At 51.4% G+C, this 21,435-nt stretch overlaps 1 protein-coding gene across 1 annotated transcript; it reads right to left on the bottom strand.

Moving 5' to 3' along the window:
• Positions 1 to 843: 843 nt before the first annotated feature.
• Tppp (tubulin polymerization promoting protein) lies at positions 844 to 20,725 on the bottom strand. Its single transcript, XM_051151089.1, is given in 5 exon segments — positions 844 to 1,141; positions 1,463 to 1,552; positions 1,554 to 1,617; positions 11,387 to 11,705; positions 20,568 to 20,725. Coding segments are annotated over 4 exon segments (663 nt in total). The 5' UTR covers positions 11,701 to 11,705; positions 20,568 to 20,725; the 3' UTR covers positions 844 to 946.
• Positions 20,726 to 21,435: the final 710 nt, after the last annotated feature.

Here is a 21,435-nt window from a genome sequence, read left to right as displayed (position 1 = left end):
GGGCAAAGCACAACATATCTTGCTCCGGTCAAAGCTCCCATTTTACACCAGCGGAACAACTGCCCAGGCCTGGGTTGGACCAGTGTCTCAGCATCATGTGTGTCCACACCCAGTGATGATGGCACAGGGCAAAGGGAAGGTCACGGTAGCTTGATGTTCTGGACGTCCCTGGACCACTCTTGAGACCAAGCACCATCTTGTCATTTCTTAGAAAAACACTGAAAAAAAAAAAAAAACGAACTTCCAGCTTCATGCTCCAAGTCAGGCCCCTGGTCACCAGGGTGGTCTTGGCCACTCTCAGCACAGACTTGGTTGATGAACATGTGTGTGTGTGTGTGTGTGCATGCCTGTGCCCATGTGCACAAACAGACACATGTGTGCAGACGTGGCCTATTCCCACACACACACACTGGCAAAACCACCAGGTAGCCTCAGTCATGTCCTCTGGTCAGGAAGGATGAAGGGGCCTATTTAGGGTTACTCTATGCAGTCAGTTAGTTCCTTGGCTCCTACTGCCCAAGAAGTGCCCAGGTAAGGTCAGTGTGCATTCTGATGTCCACGCTGCTCATCCTCCTTTCTACCAACGCCGGCCCCCCAAGATGCCCCCTTTTTACCTGCAGATCACGTGGCCAGTGTGGTATGATCCTGGGAGACAGTTCAGAAAAAGCAGGTGCACTTCCCAGCTGTGGACAGGGCAGTTATGTAAGGAAAGGACAGTGAATCGTGGCCCAAACCTGGGGTCTAAGAGAGAAGCATCAAAGCACCCAGCAGGGGGAGGCCTGGCCATCGTAGCCACCTGTTGCCTAGTGGAGGTGCGGTTTTTTGTTTTGTTTTGTTTTGTTTTGTTTTTTGAGTCCTGCCCAGTTGAACATAGGAATGTAATGAAGTACAATGGGTGTGGTCCAGCGCCTGGCACCGGTCGTGTCCAGGGCTTCAGCCTGAAAGGCTACTTGCCCCCCTGCACCTTCTGGTCATAGGTGCCGGCATGCTTGTAGCCAGGCACGTAGCCTGACTCGTCCACCAGGTCCACGCGCCCAGCTTTGCCTTTGCCCTTCCCCGACTGGTCAAAGCGCTCTTTGTGGGAGCCTGTGAACTTGGTTGTGTCTGTGAGCCGTGACACCGTAGGAGAGGACACAGCTTTCTGAAAGAAAACAGAAGAGGGTGTTATCGCACACTAAATGAGGGCGCTGGATAAGGACTGCCACCATCTATGGCAGCATTTCAGTGGAAGGTGGCAGTGGCTGTGGGGCAGGAGGGGGCAGGGGGAAGCTGTCAAGGAGTGTGAGCCTGCTGAGCCACACGTCCAAACAAGGGGTTACCTTCTTTGGCCCCAGGATAGACCAAGACTTACAGGGCTAACAAGCCTACATACTTTCTAAATACCCAGTTGTGGCCTTCAGATACGGCTGGTCCATGGTCTTCCCTAAGGGCACTAAGTCCCACCCGTGCCTCACCCCCTCACCGTGACACCAGAGATGACTGGTGCTCGGCCCTCAATGAGCCGGTGCACCTCACGCACGGCCTCCTCACTGCTCTTATCCTTGAACCGTTTTCTTGGCCAGCTCCTCCAGCGCCTCCTGGAACTGCTCAAAGGTGATGGTCCTGCACGACTTCCCTCTGTGGGTGACAAACAAGTCCTCAGGTCAAGGTCCTCTGGGACCAACCCCACCTGTGTACCATCCCTTCTTGCGTTCTGCAGTGACCCCTACTGGTCACAGCCAGAAGTCATTAGCAACTGCTAATGGCCTGGAAAGACCGAAGGAAGCCTATCTTTTAAGAGTGTCAGGCATTTCTGTCTGCTCCACAGTGTGGTCTCTCTCTCTCCTGTGTGGGAGGGCAGAGGGAAAACCAGGAAAAGAGATTCACTCATCTCTTCCAGGGACATCCCAGCCAGTCAAAGAGCAGGAGGGAGGCCAGGCCTAAGTCAGAGTCATAGTGGCTCAGGAAGGGCCTAAGGCCATGGTTATCTATGTAGGCAAGATTGGGAGGAGCCACATCAGCTGTCTCATTCAGAATCATAAATTGTGAGCAGGACAGCTTGAGGCTGGAGCTCTCACCTCCCATGTGCACCTGGCCACCAGTGAGCATCCCAGGTACTCTGCCATTTCACAAGACCCTCCCTCCAAAGGCTGTTCAGGCAGTGTTTAAAAAAAAATTTTATGAAAAAAAAATTTATGACATTATTTATTTGTTGTAATTTTACTTTAAAATTTTTTCAACTTGGTATTCGCCCCAAGCTAATCCAAATTAGTGAAATTTTCAATGTTTTGACATACTGCAGATGAGACACAAGTCTGCAAGTTCTGCATATTGCTGGGGCGTGGGGAATATTTAGTGAAATGGCCTCAGACAAGCTGCCTCTTATGGCCTGGCATGCTACCGACCCCAGCTGCAGAGTGTTCAGAGTTCGGGCTTTAGAACAGCTGACTGACAAAATCCCAGTGGGGCTTTTATGGCTGTCCATCAGCATAGGATCCAGAGCACCCAATATGAGTTTAAGAAAACCAAACCAAGCCAAACAAACAAAAACAAGGAGGTGGTGGAGCTCACACTTTGGGAGCCAGAGGCAGGTGGATCTCCGTGTTCAAGGCCAGCCTGGTCTACAGAGTGAGTTCTATGATAGCCAGTGCTACAAAACCCTGTCTCAAAAACAAAACAGCAACAAAGAAAAAACACAACGTTGGAGGCCCGAGGCTATACTATTCCAAGACACCTTGCAAAGCCTCATGAAGGATGAGAGACACACAGCTCAGTGTATCTGCGGTCCAGAAATACCAACACAGGTGCCTAACTTGAACAAGGTCAAGAGAAAGAACTATTTCAAAGTAAACCCACTAGGATCCATGGCTCACAGAACATACAGAGTTTACTCAGAGAATGACCCCAGCAACAACTTTCTCAAGTATACCCGAGAGATATAATCTGGTGGCCTTAGGGTGGGCAGGACTTTCTTAGAAATTATGCCAAACCATCAAGTTCAGTAATAGAAAAGTGGGCAGGCTGGACTACAGAATACTAAAAGCAATGTTCTTTCAAACAACATTGAAGACAAAGAAATACCACAGAGCTGCAGAAAATACATGGAACACGCAAACTTGAAAGGGGGCCTGTATCTAAAACAGGCAAAGAACTTAATAGTAAGAAAAGAAATGTTCAAATGGGCAAGTATCTGGACCAGACACCTCACCAAAGAAAACTGATTGATTGGCGGGGGGCGTGGTCAACACACACAGGATGTCCCCCATGGGAAAGCAGAAGTAATGAGGGAAACCGCTGCATGCTGAGGAAGATGTGCCATGAGCCAGTCTTTCGGGGAAACAGGCTGCTTCAAGAGAAACAAGCTCATGTTAAACCCATTTATGAAGATTGTGCAGATTTTATTCAGCCATTCAGACTTGAAAAACCACCCAAATGCTCTTTAGCCATGGCCAAGTAAGCATCCCATGGACAATAGTGTGAGAACACACCACTAACAACACAATAACAAAGTGGACCCCTCGTAGCTGGGCTAAGGAACCAGACATGAAAATACTACGGTTCCCACATGCCCTGAATTTTCTTTCTCTGGTGCCTGGAGGGGGTCTCACGCTTTACACATGTCCTGGATATGTAATGCATCCTAACCAAACAACCAGGAGAGCTGAGCCAAACATCCTTTAAAAAATGCATGGGGCCCCATGCCAGAGAGGGGGGCCACCCACTGAGAACCCACTGAGGCATTACACTCAGATCACGGACACAACATAGGAGCTAGAGCCCCACGCGTGTAATCCTAGAACCGTGGAGAACTGCCGGGGATGTGGGTGATGGAGCCTCATGGGTGCCTTGTGTCTTACAGGGTGGGTTCCCGACCCTCAGTGCTCTCAGTCCCAGCACTCACCAGCTGCCTCTGAGACTCTGGGTTATCCAGGGCACTGGAGTAGCTTGGCTTCACAGTGCAGTGGTGCCTGGAGCTGACAGCTTTTCCTTCTTTCCTAGGACCTGGGAGGGCGGCGGGGGGGGGGGGGGGGGGGGGGGGGGGGGGGGTTGATCTGAGGCGCCCCACCCACGGCTGCTCTGTTTTGTCGTGAGAAGTCAAAGGCGCTCTTGTCTCCTACTCCCAACCCTTCCTGGGCTGACATGAGGATGCCAGGCCTAATGGCCAGCCTGGCAACCTGCTGCTGGGGCACACGGCCCTTTCTGGGCTGCCTCAGCACCAGGCACTACCAGCATGAGTCATTGGGGGATGGGGTAACTGGAGGGATTCTCCCATCACAGGCCACATTCAGCTAGAGCTGGATGCCTGCTCCTCTGGTACCAAGAATCCCTTTCTGGCCTGTGTCCCTACAAGTCTAACTGTGTTGTTGGGAAGAAGGAGCCCAGTCTTGGTGCCCCAGTTCACAGGGAACTCTTCCCCCCAGGAGACCCAGGCACTTCTTGAAGCAGAGTCTCCCAACTAGCTCTGAGAAGACAATGCCCATGTCTACCTCAGAGATGGAAAGACATCTGCAGGGCTCTCCTACACAGTGAGCCCGGCCCTCCTGCACAGTGAGCCCGGCCCTCCTGCACAGGGAGCCCGGCCCTCCTGCACAGGGAGCCTTATCTAGGCCTATTAACACCAAGGGCTCTTCCAAGGCCTTGCCCTTCCCTACCTTTGGCTCCAAGCTGTCCAAAGCTGACCTACAAGTGGGTGTCTGCTCACATATACTCCAGGAGCCTGGGTTGCTTCCCAGGCCCTGTCCCCATGTGGGCAGGGTACTTTCTCAGTCTCTTGGAACACTGGGACCTGGCTTTGGGAGAAGAGGAAGATGATGACCCAGCCTTAGACAGCAGAGCCCTCTGAGGAAGTCCTACTCCTCTATGGCCAAAACTGAAAATATTAGCACTCCCACCTCAGCTCTGGGCTTTCACAGAGCCTAGTGAAACCCAGCCTAGTCAGCACCTTTGTGAAGGGGTCCCTGTCAAGGTTTTTTTTTTTAAAGATTTACTTATTATTATGTATACAACGTTCTGCCTGCGTGTATACCCAAATACCAAAAGAGGACACCAGATATCATTATAGATGGTTGTGAGCCACCATGTGATTGCTGGGAATTGATTTCAGGACCTTTGAAAGAACAGCCAATGCTCTTAACCTCTGAACCATCTCTCCAGACCCCCCACCCCATCTTATTACATTTGTGTAATAAGAAAACTCTTACATGGTGAAGGAGTGGGGCACACAGGACAAGACAAAGCTGCCCGTGTGTGCTTCTCAGTCCCTAGGACTTATAGAAGCTGTTGCTTCTGAAGTAACCACCAGAGAGCATCTTTACCACCCAAACACCATGTAGGCAGAGAAGGCGCTTCTGAGGGGTGGAGAGCTATACACCCTCCCTATACATGGTGATCAGAGAGTAGCTGGAGGGACTGGAAGGGGTTTCTGGGCAGTGAGGACAATGCTTCATAGGCTGCCACAGAGCAGCCTCAGCTGCTGTGGGCCTCAAGTTGCCTGTTGCCACTAGTGACTCCTTAGATGTGTTCAAGCTAGGTGCAGAAGTCTGTTCAGTCTCTAGTTCCTTTCTCGGGACTCTTCCACTCCCACTGACTACCCAACTACCTCAGGACCCAGCCTGGGCTCTGTGCCAAAGATGGTGCTGATGCTGCTGAAAATTTAGGCCTGTCAGTTCTGTGTCCACAGCAGGCCACCTGACTCAAGAAATTTCTTGGGAGCAGGCAATGTGCTCTTTGCCTTGAGGGGCCTGGATGCCACTTAGCCACAAGGACTCTGCCTGTCTCAGGAAATCAGAGGCCAAGCAGTAACACTGCTGTGGCCCTGCTCTGGGCACAGTTCAGATGTCTATTTACAGACAGTCACCAGTTTGTCTAGAGAAAGCATCTGTGGCCTACAGCATTGATACTTCCCTCTATTGGGAACAAATCATCCTTAAAGCCCCTTTTCACTTATCATTTGCGTTTTCCAAGGGGCCTGGGGTTGTGGGATAAGCATTCTCCAGGTGACCCAAATGGGCATGACATCGCCTAGTCCCACCTCCTTAAGGCTGGCCTGGATTAAGTAGGAGTAAGCCATACGAATAGATACATGTCCTTCAGGCACTGGCCAGCCAGCTTCCCAAGGCAAGATGGAGGAGCTGAGGAGCAGCTTATCATCACAACAGCCAGATCCTGGTCACTGTGGACTCACCAAAGCAGATGAAGTCCTGATCACAAAGTTATGGAGAGGGTCACTAACTCAATAACTATCAGGCAAAAAACAAAACAAAAAACAAAGACATTCCAGATCTCCTGTCTATATGCCCCAGCAGAGGTCTGAGGGGTTACTCTGCACTGCCACACGTAGCCACTAGAGGGCCATGCAGAAATAAGAATAGCAACAAGGCTTCTGACACTGGGACTTGAAGAGTAAGCTGCATGCGTGCTGGATCTTGCTTCATTCAAGGCCTGCAGGGTCAGGCCACTCTCCCCTGGAACATGTGACAGCTAGCCTTACTCAAGACCCAGGAAGCAGAGCCCGAAGGAGGAGCTCCAGGAACATGTGTGCCATAGGTGAGTGGGACCGGGTAGGCCGACAGCGAAGAACAAAGGCTGCCTCCAAGGGCCCTCACATGTCCAGCGTCCTTGACATATGGATCCTCTGGAATATTTAGATGGCTAGCACACACAGAAACCTGTCCTTCCCATGGGTTGCCAATGCTCTGGCCAGGACTCTTTCCAGACCTGAGTCCTGTTCCTAGGAGTCATCAGCTGTATTATTAGCCCAGGTAGCTGCTATGCTGAGCCTCCTCAGCAGTATACAGACATCAGAAGAATCCCATCAGGCCTTGCTGATTAGCAGCTCATACACTAAGCAGTGGCTGACAAACCCTCAGTCTAGACAAATCTAGACCCCGCTTTCTACATGTAGGGACTGGCCTTGCTTCCTTCTGACCCGTATCCAGATATAATGGCAGCCGGACCCTGACACCTGAGCCAAGTTACTTCCTGGCTCTGCACAGCATTGGCAGGAATGTGCATTTACTTTGGAGGGTACCAAGCACCTGATCCAGGCCCAGGGAAGCCAAAGATCTCTGGGCCTCCTCACCTGGCAGTATGGTGGTCAAAGTAAGGAGGCCATAGGTTAGCCCAACCCAGCCCTGAGGCCCCTATAGCTCTTCTTCCACTGGCATATGCAGGTACATACACAGGCACATAGACCCATTGCAGACAGTCACACACAGATACAGTGCCCAGGTCCCCCAGGTGTTTATGAAGCTACAGCACACTGGCCTTGCTTCAGTGTCCAACCTCCATTCACTGTGTGGAGACTGGCTGTGCTGAGTCTTTTGCAGGATGTAGCATCTAGGTTAACAGTAGTCTACTATAAAACTCGGTATAGAGCTTCAAGAAATTTGTTTAAAATTTAACACATAGTAACATCAAAACAAACAAGCACTGCCATGGTGACAAGGACCTAAACAAAGGCCGCAGATACCCCAGCTGGCGCCACGCCTGCAGAGCCATGGCAACCTGCCCCAAAACAGAAATAGTTGAACTTTTTTTTTTTTTCTCTCTCTCTCTCTCTCAAGTCCTGTCAGAGTCAGCAACTTCCTGGAGGTACCTAAGCAATTTCCTCCCAATCCCCAAACTCCCATAGGAGGCAAAGGCCTCTGCAGTTGCCATTGCTGCCCCTCAAGGGACCACAAACACCCAGCCCTCATAATATAAACAGTGCCACTACAGCCACAAGTTTCCTGGAAGTCTCAATCCCAGAGGTCCCTAGCTCTTCTTGCCGATCCCCCTCAGCATTCCCCTTATAATCAGGATACCATCCCCCTACCCTGGAGGACAACATGACTCTGAATTTTTCTGTTCACACATGCCTCTGAGGTGAGGATCTTCCTCCAGAACAGAGGTGTTCCAAGTGGGACATAGGTCACAAGGAACCTCCACGGAGTCCAGGCTCTGAGAGGGAAATAGAATTCAGAAGTGGTAAAAAAAGTGAGGGGATGGCAACCTCTGGGGGTGGGGCTGGGTCTCAAGAGTCCAGGTGTGGAAGCAAAAGGAACATCATAGTTTCCGGGCCTCTACTTAGTGCAGGAGCCTCGCCGCACAGCTGGCAATGGCATATAGCACTGATAGCCTGTCTGCCTAGATGATCATAGCCCTGAACCTTCTCTGAGCTTGGGCTGCATGCACTTACTCTCCAGGACCTTGGCTTGCAAGGCAGGGATGCTCTGAGGTTCTCAGGCAGCCCAGAGTGTACAGCAAGGAATGGCCATGTCCTGGAGTCAGGGATGAAGTGTCTACATGCCTGCTGTTCTGCGTTCTGGGAACAGGTATTCCAGTCACAGGGCTCACGAATAGGGGTCTGGAGTTCTCAGTCCCCTGTGGCCCTCGGCATCCAAAAAGACCCATGACCATATAGGACCTCCACTGGGAGGCTTTAAAAGCACACACTCTACATGAGGGGATGGAGTGCACATATTCAGGCACACAACAGCTGGAAGGTAGCTCCCTTCAGGAGAAACTGAGGAGTGGACTGACCTCTGGGACACCTTACTTCTTCCCACCTTCCCATCATCCCTCCTAGAAGCTCTCTCATAGACACAAGTCTCTGGGTCTCCTTATTCTTGGCTTAGCTCTTGGTTTTCTTGAATACTGCGTTTACTGAGGACACAGTGTCATGAGCTCACTGGCCTTGCTTAAAAGACATCCTGTATGTTCCCAGTGTGGGAATAGCTACCAGGGTTGGGTCTGGAAGGGACATGAGCAGAGATAAGGTGAGGATCTGTCTGAGCTCATTTGCCAGTTTAGACACTGGCAGTGAGCTCCATGGAACTATCAGCTTTAACCGTATGCACATGGCAGACAGAGCTAACCTAGTTTTCCTAGGTCTCGGTGTTTCAGGTCATGTGCACTGGTCCTAACAGGAACTCTTGGCACCAGGACGAGAGCAGTGGCTCTATCAGAGCCTCCACTGTTGGTCATTTTGCAGCCTGGGTCACTGCCCCTCACTCATGGCTGGCCAACCTATCAGAGCAGATTTGTTTACCAGGACCTGACTGTCTTGTCCCTGCCCAGAACTATCCAATGGGGGCTCATGCGAGTTTCTGTGAGGTGAAAGGACACCAGCAGGTGTCCCTTACAGACCCAACCCTGAGTTTACCAGCAACCCTGGAAGCTGTTCCTACTCTGGGAGCATACAGGATGTCTTTTAAGCAAGGCCAGGGATTTGTCCCTCAAGACAAGTTTTGTGAGGAAGTTGCACATTTCCCAGCAGGTGACAGGCCAGGCCATATGACCATCACGGTAAGCTCCACCAAGACTGGTAAAGACACACACACACACACACACACACACACACACACACACACACACACACACACACACAAAGCCCATGGTGGTGTCAGTACCCAAACTCGGGGGGCAGTCACTTTGGTGAAATTTAGAGGGTCTTGGGGACTATAAGCATCAATTTCCAAGTCATCTATGAAGGGGCAGCAGCAGTCCGGAGGCCCTGCAGCCTAATAGACATCTTGCTGCATTCATATCCCTGGGTCCTTATGACCTGTTCTGTACTTTGTAGACTCTTCATTGGTCCCTGTCTCCAATGACTATGCTGTCCTATTTAGGGACTTGTGGGAGAGAACCATCTCCTGACCTTTTGTCTTGGGCTCCTTTCTATAAAAGCAGTACATATTGTTCAGTAGACCCTCCCCTGTGGGGGTTACATAGGGGTCACTGCCACCCAACAGCACTGCACACAGATGAAGCTGTGGAGTGTTAAGAAGCCCAGGGACCTCAGTCTAGAAGTACATGGGATCCCTGGCCAAGGGCCTTGCAAGTAGGCTAGGGAGGAACTACTGCCGGTATTATCACAATGGGACCTGGCCAGAGTAGAGGCGATGGCTTTCACAGTGGGCATCAGGGTAAAGTGACCACACACCTGAGCCACTGGACACAACCTCCTCTCACATCCACATCCTCACCCAATTCCAGTTATTGTGGAATAATTGAACTTCAGGCCAAGGTGGGTCTGAGATGTCATAGGAATAAGGTCTGAGAGGGGAGGGGGGTAATAGAACTTACTATGTACACACATCTGCTTCCAGAGCTTGAGGCTACATGGAGAGTCCCTTCTCCAGCTTCCCAATAGGATTGGAAGCCACAAGGAAAAAGAACAAGCAGATGGACCAGCTCAGACTTTACTTTGGAGTCCTCTGGAGTCAGCAGGGCCTAGAGAGGGTCAGGATGCAGGGTCCCCTTGGGACACATTTCTCAGCCTTCACAGTACAACCATTCAAACCCAAGGTGCTCCAGACACAGTCTCATGTACCATGTACAACAGGGGCATGGGGTTGAGATTTTCTTGCTCTGCAGAGGTCTCAAACTCCCAGTACACAGCGAGGTTGATGTCAGCATTGAGATGCATAGGGACAGCTAGGCTCTGGCTCAGCAATTTCCACAGAGCCCCTTCCTGGGGGCCAGGACCTTGAAAATTATGACTCAGCCTTCTTTCACCTCCCTAACCAGGTTCTGGAGGAAGCTACATCTGGATTCAGCTGGAACGGAAAGATGCCAATATCCTAAGTCCCCTAGTCATGGTGCCCTGTCACCGGTAATCTGGCATATGCCACCTCTTCTCATTGGGACACATGTGAAGTCTCTCCACCTTCCTAGAAACCTCTAAATTCCTAGCATGTGTTACCTGTTGGCGCTCTCAGGAGCCATCTGCTAGGCCACCTCTACCTTTCTGCCCGTTGCTCAAAGACTCCTCCAGGCACCAGTGCACAAACAAAGTGGTGATTAGCGACCACATCACCCACCCAAAGCCAGAGAAGGAAGTGGTGCTCAGCTAGTATCACCCACAGAGATCAACCATGGGACCTGACAGCACACAGATGTCAGACAACACAGTGGATGAATGGCCATTCCCTGATCTGTATCCATTTGACTGCATGTGTGAGCATTTCTCAAGTGCAGAGTCAACAGAGGTTGGCAAAGGACTGGAAGAGGGTGTCACGAGCCACTTGCCATATCCTGGAAACAAAACAATGGAGGCCTGCACACCACACCAACCTCACAGACTCAGCCCACAGTAGATGGGTCTCTGTTGATCCGAGCACATCCTGATCATGTCTAGCAACGGCTCAAATAACCTGGGTATTGGATCGAGTTAACTAAGTTTTCTCAAGGCCAGAAACCCCCACCCTAGCCACATCGCCACATCCAGGGCCAAATGGACTGAGACAAAGACCACAGCTCAGGACGTGGCGAGGGGAGTCCAATGTACTTGAGACCAATGTGCTCCCCAGACTGTCCCAGACCCTACAGGTTCTGTGCCCTTCAGCATCTGCGAGCAAAATACCTCGCAGACTCTCATAGTTACTAATATGAGTTGTGCTGCCTAAGTGGGCCTTGTACTTACTTGATCTTGCTGAAGACGATGTCCACGTCAGTGATGGTCACATTCTTCCCGTCGATCACGTGGCAGTCCTTGCATAGTTTGGACCAGTTCTTGCCATGCATTTCCTTCCCTGTTGCCCTGGTGTCCCCATGTACTGCAAACCGCCGGAAGGCCTCCTCCAGGGCACTGAGCTCAGGGGCTGCAGCTGCCCCCTCATTGGCACCCTCTGACTCCAGTGACATCCTCTTAGCAGCTCTGTCCTTGGCTGGGTCTCCTGGGGACTTGGGTGGTGTCTTGTTGGCAGCTTTGGCAGGCTTACCCTTGCTGTCGGCCATGTTTGCTAGGGAAGGGAGAGAAGAAAGGGGTCATTCTGCTTCTCACAGCCCATCTGTGTGCCCGGTTCTAGCTGCAGTATGTGGTACCAGGCAACATGATAAGGCAAGAGCTGAAGAAGGGCATGCTTTCTGGGGCTGGGACCCCTCGGAACTGAGTGCCCAGCAGGACAATGCTGGTCCAGGTGCTGGACCTGGCACTGACCCTGCTGGTCTGACACCTGCAGAGGGCAAAGGTCTGACCCCACCAGGCATTTCCATGGCCTCCTCCCTGGGCCTCATCAGCTGTGGGTAAATGCCTGGAGGGATGCTTGGGGTCTATAAAATGATGCCATCTTTCGGATCCATGCTTACTGACCCTAAGAGATGAGGCTGAGCCATGCCCAGGAGTGGTGAATGGCCCTGGTGACACAATAAGGACCTACCCTGGGGTCCTAGAACATGCGGTTGGCCCCTGAAGTATAGCTATACTCTCTGGGTTTTGTGGGCTGTTGATTCCCAAGACAGGCAGAGATATCCCTGAGGGCTAAGAAGACTGGGGAGGTGCTGCTTAACAGCTTAATGTAAGGAAAGGAACTCCTGGTATAGGCACACACCAATGACCTTCTATGAAGCATCAGGGACAAAGTTGAAATGTGCAGGCCCTGTCCAGCCTGGAGATCTTACTGCCAGTGTGGCCAAGGCACGCCATCATCACTAAGAGATGTGAAGTATGGCCCCCGCTGAACTCACAATGGTATGAGTTGCATAAACAGCCAGAATAACACAAATGACAGTCAGCCACGAGGGCCGGGTCTCTTTCTTGCCTATTCCCTTTGAAAATTGTAATAGAAGCATAGCAGAAAAAAATCCAGTCTCCTTGATTAGAGGCTCTTCTTCTTCTTCTCCTCCTCCTCTTCCTCTTTCTCCTCCTCCTCCTCCTTCTTCTTCTTCTTTGTTTTTGTTTTTCAAGACCGGGTCTCTCTGTATTAGCTTTGACTGTCCTGGACTCCTTGTAGGCCAGGCTGGCCTTGAACTCACAATGATCCACCTGCCTCTACACCCTGAGTGCTGGGGTTAAAGAAAGGCGTGTGGCACCACATGCACCTAGAGGCTCTTCTTAAGGCATTCTAATTCACCCCAAAATGGGGCTTCTTGTGGGGGTCACCACAGGGCAAGCTGAGGACAGCAGTGTTAAATGGGGTGCTCTCGCCACTGGGTGTGAAGCCCAGGAGTTCCTACATCTCCACAAGCCCAGACGCGTTGTGAATCAGCTCCATGCACCTGACGGGTTATCTGAGCTTCTGCCCTGGGCCCTCGCAGGACAATGAAACATGAGAGGGGCTCTGCCCTTCTGAGGACTACAGGACACTAAGGATACTAAGGCAGCTCAGAGCCTGGCAAGCAGAAAATCCAAGCCAAGCGAAAGAATTGTGAGCAAACCAGCAGCAGGGGAATGGCATTTCAGGACAGTGAGGGCATGTCTCACAGCGGTGAGGCCACTCCTCATCAGACAGATGCCAACCGTGTTCTGTCATCCAGCTTCCTACAGCATACTGGTACCACAAGATAGTGAACAGGTCCGGGGGAGGGGGGTGGATGGGCCAACGCTCACTTCCAGCCCACCACTGTTCATCTGCTGTAGGAGAAGGGCCTCTGGGCAGGAGTCCTGTATGCATTCAGGGGATCAGGGATTGGCGCTTACTAGTGGCTGTGAGTGGTCATCACTCAGGGGTCAAGGCTGCAGTGCAGGGTGAAGGGTTATCTGCACACAGGAATCAATAGGAGGCTGAAGTAACAGCCAAGTCGCTGTTAGTCTGGAAAGCAGAACTGTCTAAACTCAAGCCTGGAATAAGTCAGCCTGGAACTTTTTTTGGATTCTGTGGCAGAGCAGCTGACATCTGTGGCTTCACTGAGTAGCTGACAGCATGGCCATGCTGTTTAAAAGCCCCAGTGTCAAGGTTTTTCAACAGGATCGGCCCAGTATGGGGCCTCTATAGCAACCACAGATGGGTACCAGCAACACACTTGCTCAGACGATAGGATAGGAGGGTTGAGACACTCTTCTCTCAGGATGCACCTTGGGGCTGCAGTTAGGCCTCAGACTCTACTTTGTTTTCCCATGAACATGTATTACCTTCATAGCATATCATAAAAGGTTTTTAAAGTAAAAGTAATGGTGGGTAAGGTCCTAACTTTGGCTGTACACAAGATCACTAAGCTATCACTTATTCTGTGGCTAGCAGAGGTCGGCCCAGAGTAGGCTCTGCAGACACAGGGCTCTTATCCTGTGTTCTTTTTTCTAGTGTGAACTGCACTTAGCTCACAGCAGCAGCAGTGAGAACAAATTGAATCTAAAGAGAATTGAGGCTGCACCCAAGGTATCCTGGAATATGGAGGTACCCACAGGCCTAATTCTCTCTCTTCTTCACCCCTCCAGTGCTGTGGGATGGCCAGCTGTAGCCTTTCCCACCCTCATTCAAAGGCCCTGGCCTCCTGTTTTCCTGCCCTACAGCAGCTGAGGCAAACCTAATGTTTAAAGAGACCTTGGTGTGTCCCACCATGTCACTACAATTTCCATCAGGGGAGTTAGGCCATTTAGAAGAGGTTCCAGGAAGGCATGTGGTCCACCGAGTGTGTTAATAAAGGGACAGCTTCTCAGGTGTACTCTGCACTTCCAAGGTGTGAGTCCTACACCTCAAATTATATATCCTAGATACGTGTTGTATGCCTTATACTCCTTTCTGATAGCCTGTAATTCTCTGTCTCTCAGATGTACCCCCAACTTCATCCTATGGACTCTGCCTATCAGCAGGTGCCCCTTCCTGAACCAGCCTCCATCAGCAGTGATTGCACTGGGAGCAAAGAGAGCAGGTGTGGTGGAGGAGGGGCGTGGCGCCAGCTGGTGACCCAGCAATGACTGCTTATGTTCCCTGATGGGTCAGGAGGACAGGAGATGGTAACTTATCCACAACAGCACTGAGTGTAAGGGCAGACTATGTTACCAGATTTGCATCTTCAGACCAGGCCTGAGGAGGGCAGGGGAGGCCAGCTAGAGGTAGAATTACAGATCTTGCAGCAGGAAGGGACATGGGCAAATGCCAGAGACATAGCTTTTTGAAAACCCTGAGGACCCCTTTAGCCCAGGCAGGATTTCTTGCATCCCATGGATCCCTAGTTTTCCTTGTCAACTCCAAAGAATTGACTTGCTCTCAACAAAGCCTATAGGAGATCAACTGGGCCCCATTCTTTCAGAATGAAAAATACTGAAGCAAATTCAAAAAAGAAATGTTAAAGAAAAATCTAACAATAGGTTGCAACAATGACTCAGTTGGTTCTGAGGAGATGAATTTGATTCCTAGAATCCTTGTTTTAAAACAAACAATAAACAAACAAACAAAACCCAGGCATGGTGGTGTGTGCTTATAATCCTGTACATCAGGGAGATGGAGATGTGACAATAGCTTGCCAGCCCAACCTAACTAGTGAGTTCTGAGAAATGACAGTAAAGTTGCTTTCTGCCCTCCACATGTATACTACACACACACACACACACACACACACACACACACACACACACACACACGAGGGGGGGAGAACTTGAACACATACTAACATGCACACATGTACCAAGAAAAAGGAGGGGGAAAATCTAGAGGTGACAAAGGAGAGATTTGTACAACCCAAGGATCAACTGCTACACACCTCAGGGCACAGCCCCATTACAGGAGGACTGGAAATGAGGGCATCAGTGTATGCAGAGTAAACAGGGTAAGGAGTCTATTACTACAATCAGGACAAGGTGTCCACGGGCAGAGAAGGCATCTGTGAATGTGGTGGGTGTCCTTGAATAAAGTAGGCATTACGACTGTGCCAGGTACCCATGAGTGAGTGAGACAGATTCTGGGTGTGGGGCAAGTGTCTGTGAACAGGGAAAAAATATGGGAAGGAAGGAGAAAGCACTTCTGCCTCTGAGGGGAATCTCCACAGAAGCACACAAGCCAGGGATGGCTTTCTCTAGAATGACAGAGTATGAAAGAAACAACCTCAAGATAAATCCAGGGAGGCAAAACTTTTATCCACTTGCTAGACACATACCACCGAACCCCTAACCACCAGTCAGGCTGCTCTCAGTTCCACAGGCCTCATCAGCAAAGGGGAGGTCAGTGACAGCCAATTAGAAAGACTGACCTGGAGTTCAAGAAAGAGAAGCCATTTAAGATAGAAAGAAGAAGAAATGGACAGAAGAAAGCCATCTGGTGCTCACATTGTCCTCACTACATCCCACCAAGGCTTGAATCCTATGGGACCCCATGTAAGACCAAGGTGAGTCTGACCGTGTAGATCTGGCACATGCAGCTAGCCCCAAAGGGAGCTCATCTGAGGGTGGGACAAAGGCAGCCTGCCCAATACAAGCTCTGTACTTTAGAGTGTGCTTATATACAACACACCCTTGGATAACTGTTTGCTCATTAGTAATTCAGCCACACACCCTACTCCTCATCAGGGTAATCCAAGTGAGTGGCCTCTTATCTCAATGGGGACTGCATCCCAGGCAAGGTGAACTCCCACATGTGGGCATCTTCTGAATGTGTATCCCGCAGGCACCCAGAGGCAGTACCAGAAGCCCAAATCTACCAGGATGGAACACAGCCCCAGTCACTGTTCCAGAACAGTCACTAGGATTGGAGTCCCAGGGCCAGGATGCTGCCTACAGACTGGCCTGTGAACCAGTACATCTCACTGTTTCTAGGTTAAACGTGACACAATTCTCCTGGGTGTTGCAGAGGAAAGGCAGCCTACTGTCCATATCCACTCATTTCCTATACCCTAGGCCTGGCCTGGCCTGTAGGCAGAGCAGGGCTACCTTCTCCAGAAAGGATCATACTTAACTTAGGAGAAGGGAATCCTGGGCAGAAAGACTGGGTTAGGTTTAGGATTCTGCCCACCTAGGTCCTTTTTTGTATCCAACCTCTAGGGCAACAGAAATGGGCTTCTAAACTCTGACCAGAAGAGGAAGCAGGGCTCTTGAGACACAGCGACCTAAGCAGGGGCCCCATGGGGGCAAAACCATGGGAGGGGGCCGGAGGATCAGATGGGGCTAGACTCAAAGGTCCTGGGAAGTCATCTTAAGTAGGCTGAGTTTTGCATCGAACCACAGACGGCACTATTTTCTGTGAAACCCATCTCACCTTCAATTGTCATGTGATGGGACAGAAAAGGGGAGACACGGTGAGCAAAGATACAACTTAAGCACATGACACACCTACAGGGAACTGAGGAGATTAAACGCCTAAGTATTTTGGGGCCCAGCTACCACTGCCCAGAGTTAAATACTCTTGGGTAGGGATGATTTGCTGCGGGACACTCTCCCAAAAGGACTTCAGCTTATCAAAAGGTAGTAAGAGACCAAAATGGCCAGGCTCAGACAAGGAAAGATTCTTGTTGTATCCAACAAACACTAGCTTGTCCAATATATACAAAAAGCCTCTATAGTCAGTAAGGAAAGAAAAGAAAGAAAGAAAGAAAGAAAGAAAGAAAGAAAGAAAGAGATTGCTCAAGAGAACAGAAGACTCAGTCCAGGCAGGAAAAGCCAGAGAACACAAGAAATGCCAAGCTTCCCCAGTATAATCAGGAAAGTGCAGACACAACCCCAAACCAGATAACCAGACACACCTTGCAAGATGGGGACATTTAATACTGCCCTGGGCAATTGTTGGTGGAATGTGTGGAGAACAGAGCACTTATGTGGAGAACTCTAAAAAGCAGCACCCCTGTCTCACTAAATCTGACAGTGCACATAGTCTGAGGCACAGCAATTACTGATTTTTGTTTTGTTTTGTTTTTGTTTGTTTTTCAAGACAGGGTTTCTCTGTGTAGCCTCGGCCATCATGGACTCACTTTGTAGACCAGGCTGGCCTCGAACTCACATCGATCCGCCTGCTTCTGCCTCCCGAGTGCTAGGATTAAAGGCGTGCACCACCATGCCCGGCTACAGCAATTACTGTTATTCAAGAGCTTTTTAGTTTGCAGGAGAGTTCAAGGAAGCTAGGGGCGGGGGGGGGGGGGGGGGGGGGGGGGGGGGGAGGGCGGTTTGGTTGGTTGGTTTTTTGTTTGCTTGTTTGTTTTGTCTTTTAGGTTTTTTTGTTTTTTGTTTGTTTGTTTGTTTTGTTTTGTTTCTTTGAGACAGGGTTTCTCTTTGTGTATCCCTGGCTGTCCTGGAATCACTCTGTAGACCAGGCTAGCCTTGAACTCAGAGATCCGCCTGCCTCTGCCTCCCAAGCGCTGGGATTAAAGGCATGCGCCACCACTGCCCAGCAGCAGCTGTATTCTTGATCCTCTAACAGAAAAGCAATCGAAGATTGTTGACAACAGAACAACAACAACAACAACAAAAGAAACAACAACAACAACAACAAAAACCTTGAAAAGTAGAGTCATAAGTGAGTCTGCTCAAACTAAGACTGGTCAAAAGAAGATAGTCCAATAGAATAGTAGCTATATGATTTCACATGTGTAAAGGTCAAAAACTACCAGCAAGGGCTGAGTCAGCGTTCAGGAGTATATGCTCATGAGGTGAAGCTATCAAGACCTTTCCACTCCCACACTCCTCTCCACGCAGGACAAAGGGCAGTGGGAATGGTTGCCAGGAGAAAACTGAAATTACAGTACTGAAACAGGGTCCCCATGGGAGGGAGCTTCAGGGACCAGCTACCTGGCAGGGCTCACTAAGCCTGGCAGGTGGGGGAGGAGCCTGAGGTATGATTTATGAACCACCCTCTTCACACTTGCCTGGAAGACCAAAGAAAGCCTCATATTTGGGCATTCAGACACCAAACCCCAGCTTACAGCTGTGTTACCTCACTGTACAGTTTAAGGGAGACCATGGACCCCAAGAGGTCTCGTTCTTCATCAGGAAGTGGCATCTGCCCGTGGACTTTCCCCTGATAACAGGAAGCCATTTATGGGACACACAAGGACAGGCTTCAGGTCACCAGAAACCATACATACCCGCTGGGACTCCAACAGGGCTGCTGAAAGCCATCTCTGGGACTGACACAGGATACCAGGGGGAGGCTTTCCAAGTGCTGCAGAGGTAGGCTGGGATTCTTCGGGAGGATGCTGTGGGTCCTCAGTGGGGCTGCCCTAAGTAAGTGATGTCATTGGTGAAGGATGCCATAAGGAGACTCCTGTGGGTCACGGATAGGGCTGCCATAGGGGAGGTTGCTCTGATTGGGAGGTGTTGTAGCTGGAGGGATGCTGTGGACCAGGGAAGCCTGGCCGTAACTAGGGGATGCTACGCTTGGAACGCTGTGACCCTTCCCTGTGAGGAAGCTGGCCTTCCCAGGTTGAACCAGCCCAGCCCTGGGAGAGCCCCATGAGGGTGTTAGGGGCTGGCAGCCATGTCTGAGCCCAGGCTATGGCCGAGCAGCTCCAATCCTTCCTTTCAGTAGGAAGCTCATTCTCCTGGATGGGGTCTCTGAGCACAGCCTTGCTAGGTGAAGGAAAAGGGCTGGACCAGGCTGCAAGGTCCTCTTCCCTGGTAAAACTGAAATCACACCTCCTACTGGCTCCTCCTTCAGTTGTGTGCTATAAATAGGCCAGCAGGCTCCGCTGAGGAAGCTAGTTCTTATCCTCTGTGGAACCCAGCCGAGCTGTCTTCAGCGCCCCCCCCCCCGCACCTCCCCCCCCCCGCACCCCCAGTCTGCAGACTTCTCCCAAACCTCCACCCTTCATGGGTGCTTTCAATTTTCTTAGATGGAATTTTCTAATGCTTAGAAAGATTTCTGAAAACCTTAGTTGATAGTTAAAATATACCAGAGCCTCAAAGAAGGTGGGTCCAAGGAGCACCAGGAGGAAAACGTGCCTTCGCATGACGTCTTCTCCTTATCATTGATAAAGACAGCGATTCTCAATATGCCATTTGAATCAGGGCATCTTTTCTAATGGTGGGTTCCTGTGGCAATCACGAGCTTTTCTGAATAGAAGAGTCCTTTGGAGACGCTGAGCTCAGATAGTGCCCCTCCCCCTCGCCAGTCCTCCAGGGTCACGTGGTGGGAGAGGGGCTGGCAAGCGAGCAGAAACAGTAGACCTCCGCCAGAGAACCCAGCTGAAGGCTAAGCAAGCAGCGTTTCGCCCCTCTACACCTTCCCCCGCCCATTGGTCCAGTCCTGGGGAGTGTACACTGCCTGGGCAGGCCACCTACGCGGCCAAGAGAGGCCAGATACACAAGTGGGCGCTGGGCCAAACGCCATCACCCGCCCCAGGACACGCACAGGACCGATCACCAGGACAGCAGAGTCTGTCCAACGCCGCGCCACAAAGGGCCCTACTCGTCTTCCTCACCTCGTTCAAGGCCTCCTTTACATAACCGAAACCGCCAAGTAAGGGTCGGATCCTCCCTCTCCCGTGCGCAAACATGGGCGTTCAAGATGCGACCCTGACAGAACCCTCACCATCTCGACTGAGAGATGCAGGCTCTAAAGGAGAGTGGCGGAGCGAACCCGCACTGTCACCTGCAGAACGCGCTCAGTATTCGGGACCTGGGGACGTCCGGGTAGCTCCTGCTCCCGTACGCGCGACTCCGGGCGGTGGCTACTCCCTACGCCGTTTCCCACCAGGTTCCACGGGCAGCAAGGCCTAGCACCTGGGTCTGGTGGGTAGCCGTAGGGTGCTTTCGGTCCACCATATTAAGGGGCAACGCAATCCGCCTGGCTCAGTGTACACGCATACCCATTTTGGCACCACTGCTTGGAGGTCTTTGAGGAACCGCTGCAGATCGAGCCTCTGCAGAGAATGGCAGGTGGCTAGCCTCAAAGATTGGAGGCGTCCCGAGCCTCTGGCCCACGAGCCGCGCCTCCGACCACGGACAGCGCCCGGTGCTAGCTTACCTCCAAGAAGCGTCCACTGGTGCGCCTCCGCGACTAGACGCGCGCCCGGGGGCGCTGAGCTCTCGGAGCCGCCTGCCCAGGCCCCGCCCTTCAGCCCCGCCTACATGCCCTTCCTCCTCCCGCCCCGCCTAGGCGCGCACTAAGGCCCCTCCCAGCCCGAGTGCGGTGCACAGAGACCCGAAGCAGCCACTACCTTACATGGCTGCCACAAGCACCGCCGGCCTGTGGACGCAGCTCGACCCAGGGTGCGGTCGTCTGTGGAACTGTAAAGCGTGGGAACCGGGCGGAGGTTGGGGCAGAACGAGTGGGGCACACCTGGCCCTGGGGCCTCGGGCGTGCGGCCAGTCCAAGTCGGGAAGCTGAGGTTGGTGGCGCAGTCACTGCCTACACTGTGTACAGCCCATTGCTGATCCTAGGCGCTTCCTGCGCGTGGTGCGATGCTGCTGGCCACTTCGGTTACCTGCGTGAGAAGAATCCTAAGAGTCTCTGCTAATTTTCCTTCCTTCTAGGGACACTGGCCACGCTGACTCTGTGGTGAGGTCAGAGGCTCACTGCCACAGCAGAAGGTAGTAAGGAAGCGCTCAGGGCTCAACGACTAACTTCCGCTCAGACTCTAGCTAAGTCAGCCTCAAAGCATGTGAGGGGGGGTGCGGGGGGTGTCGTATGCTGAGTGTCTGACAAGCTAACTCATATTGAGGGAGCCTTGTTTTAAAACTTCAGAAACCAGGCCCACCGGAGCATTAGAGCAGCTTACCTTTCCTCCACAGTTGTCTCCGACCCTCAGACTCCCTGTTTCCTTCAGCTAATCAAAATTAACTATAAAATCACATCTAATTCTTGCTCTCCTGGGAATTCCCACTTTGGGAGC

The sequence above is a fragment of the Acomys russatus genome, chromosome 9 (assembly GCF_903995435.1).
Source record: "Acomys russatus chromosome 9, mAcoRus1.1, whole genome shotgun sequence".
Classification (NCBI taxonomy): domain Eukaryota; kingdom Metazoa; phylum Chordata; class Mammalia; order Rodentia; family Muridae; genus Acomys; species Acomys russatus.
This window is presented reverse-complemented; position numbering and strand designations above follow the sequence as displayed.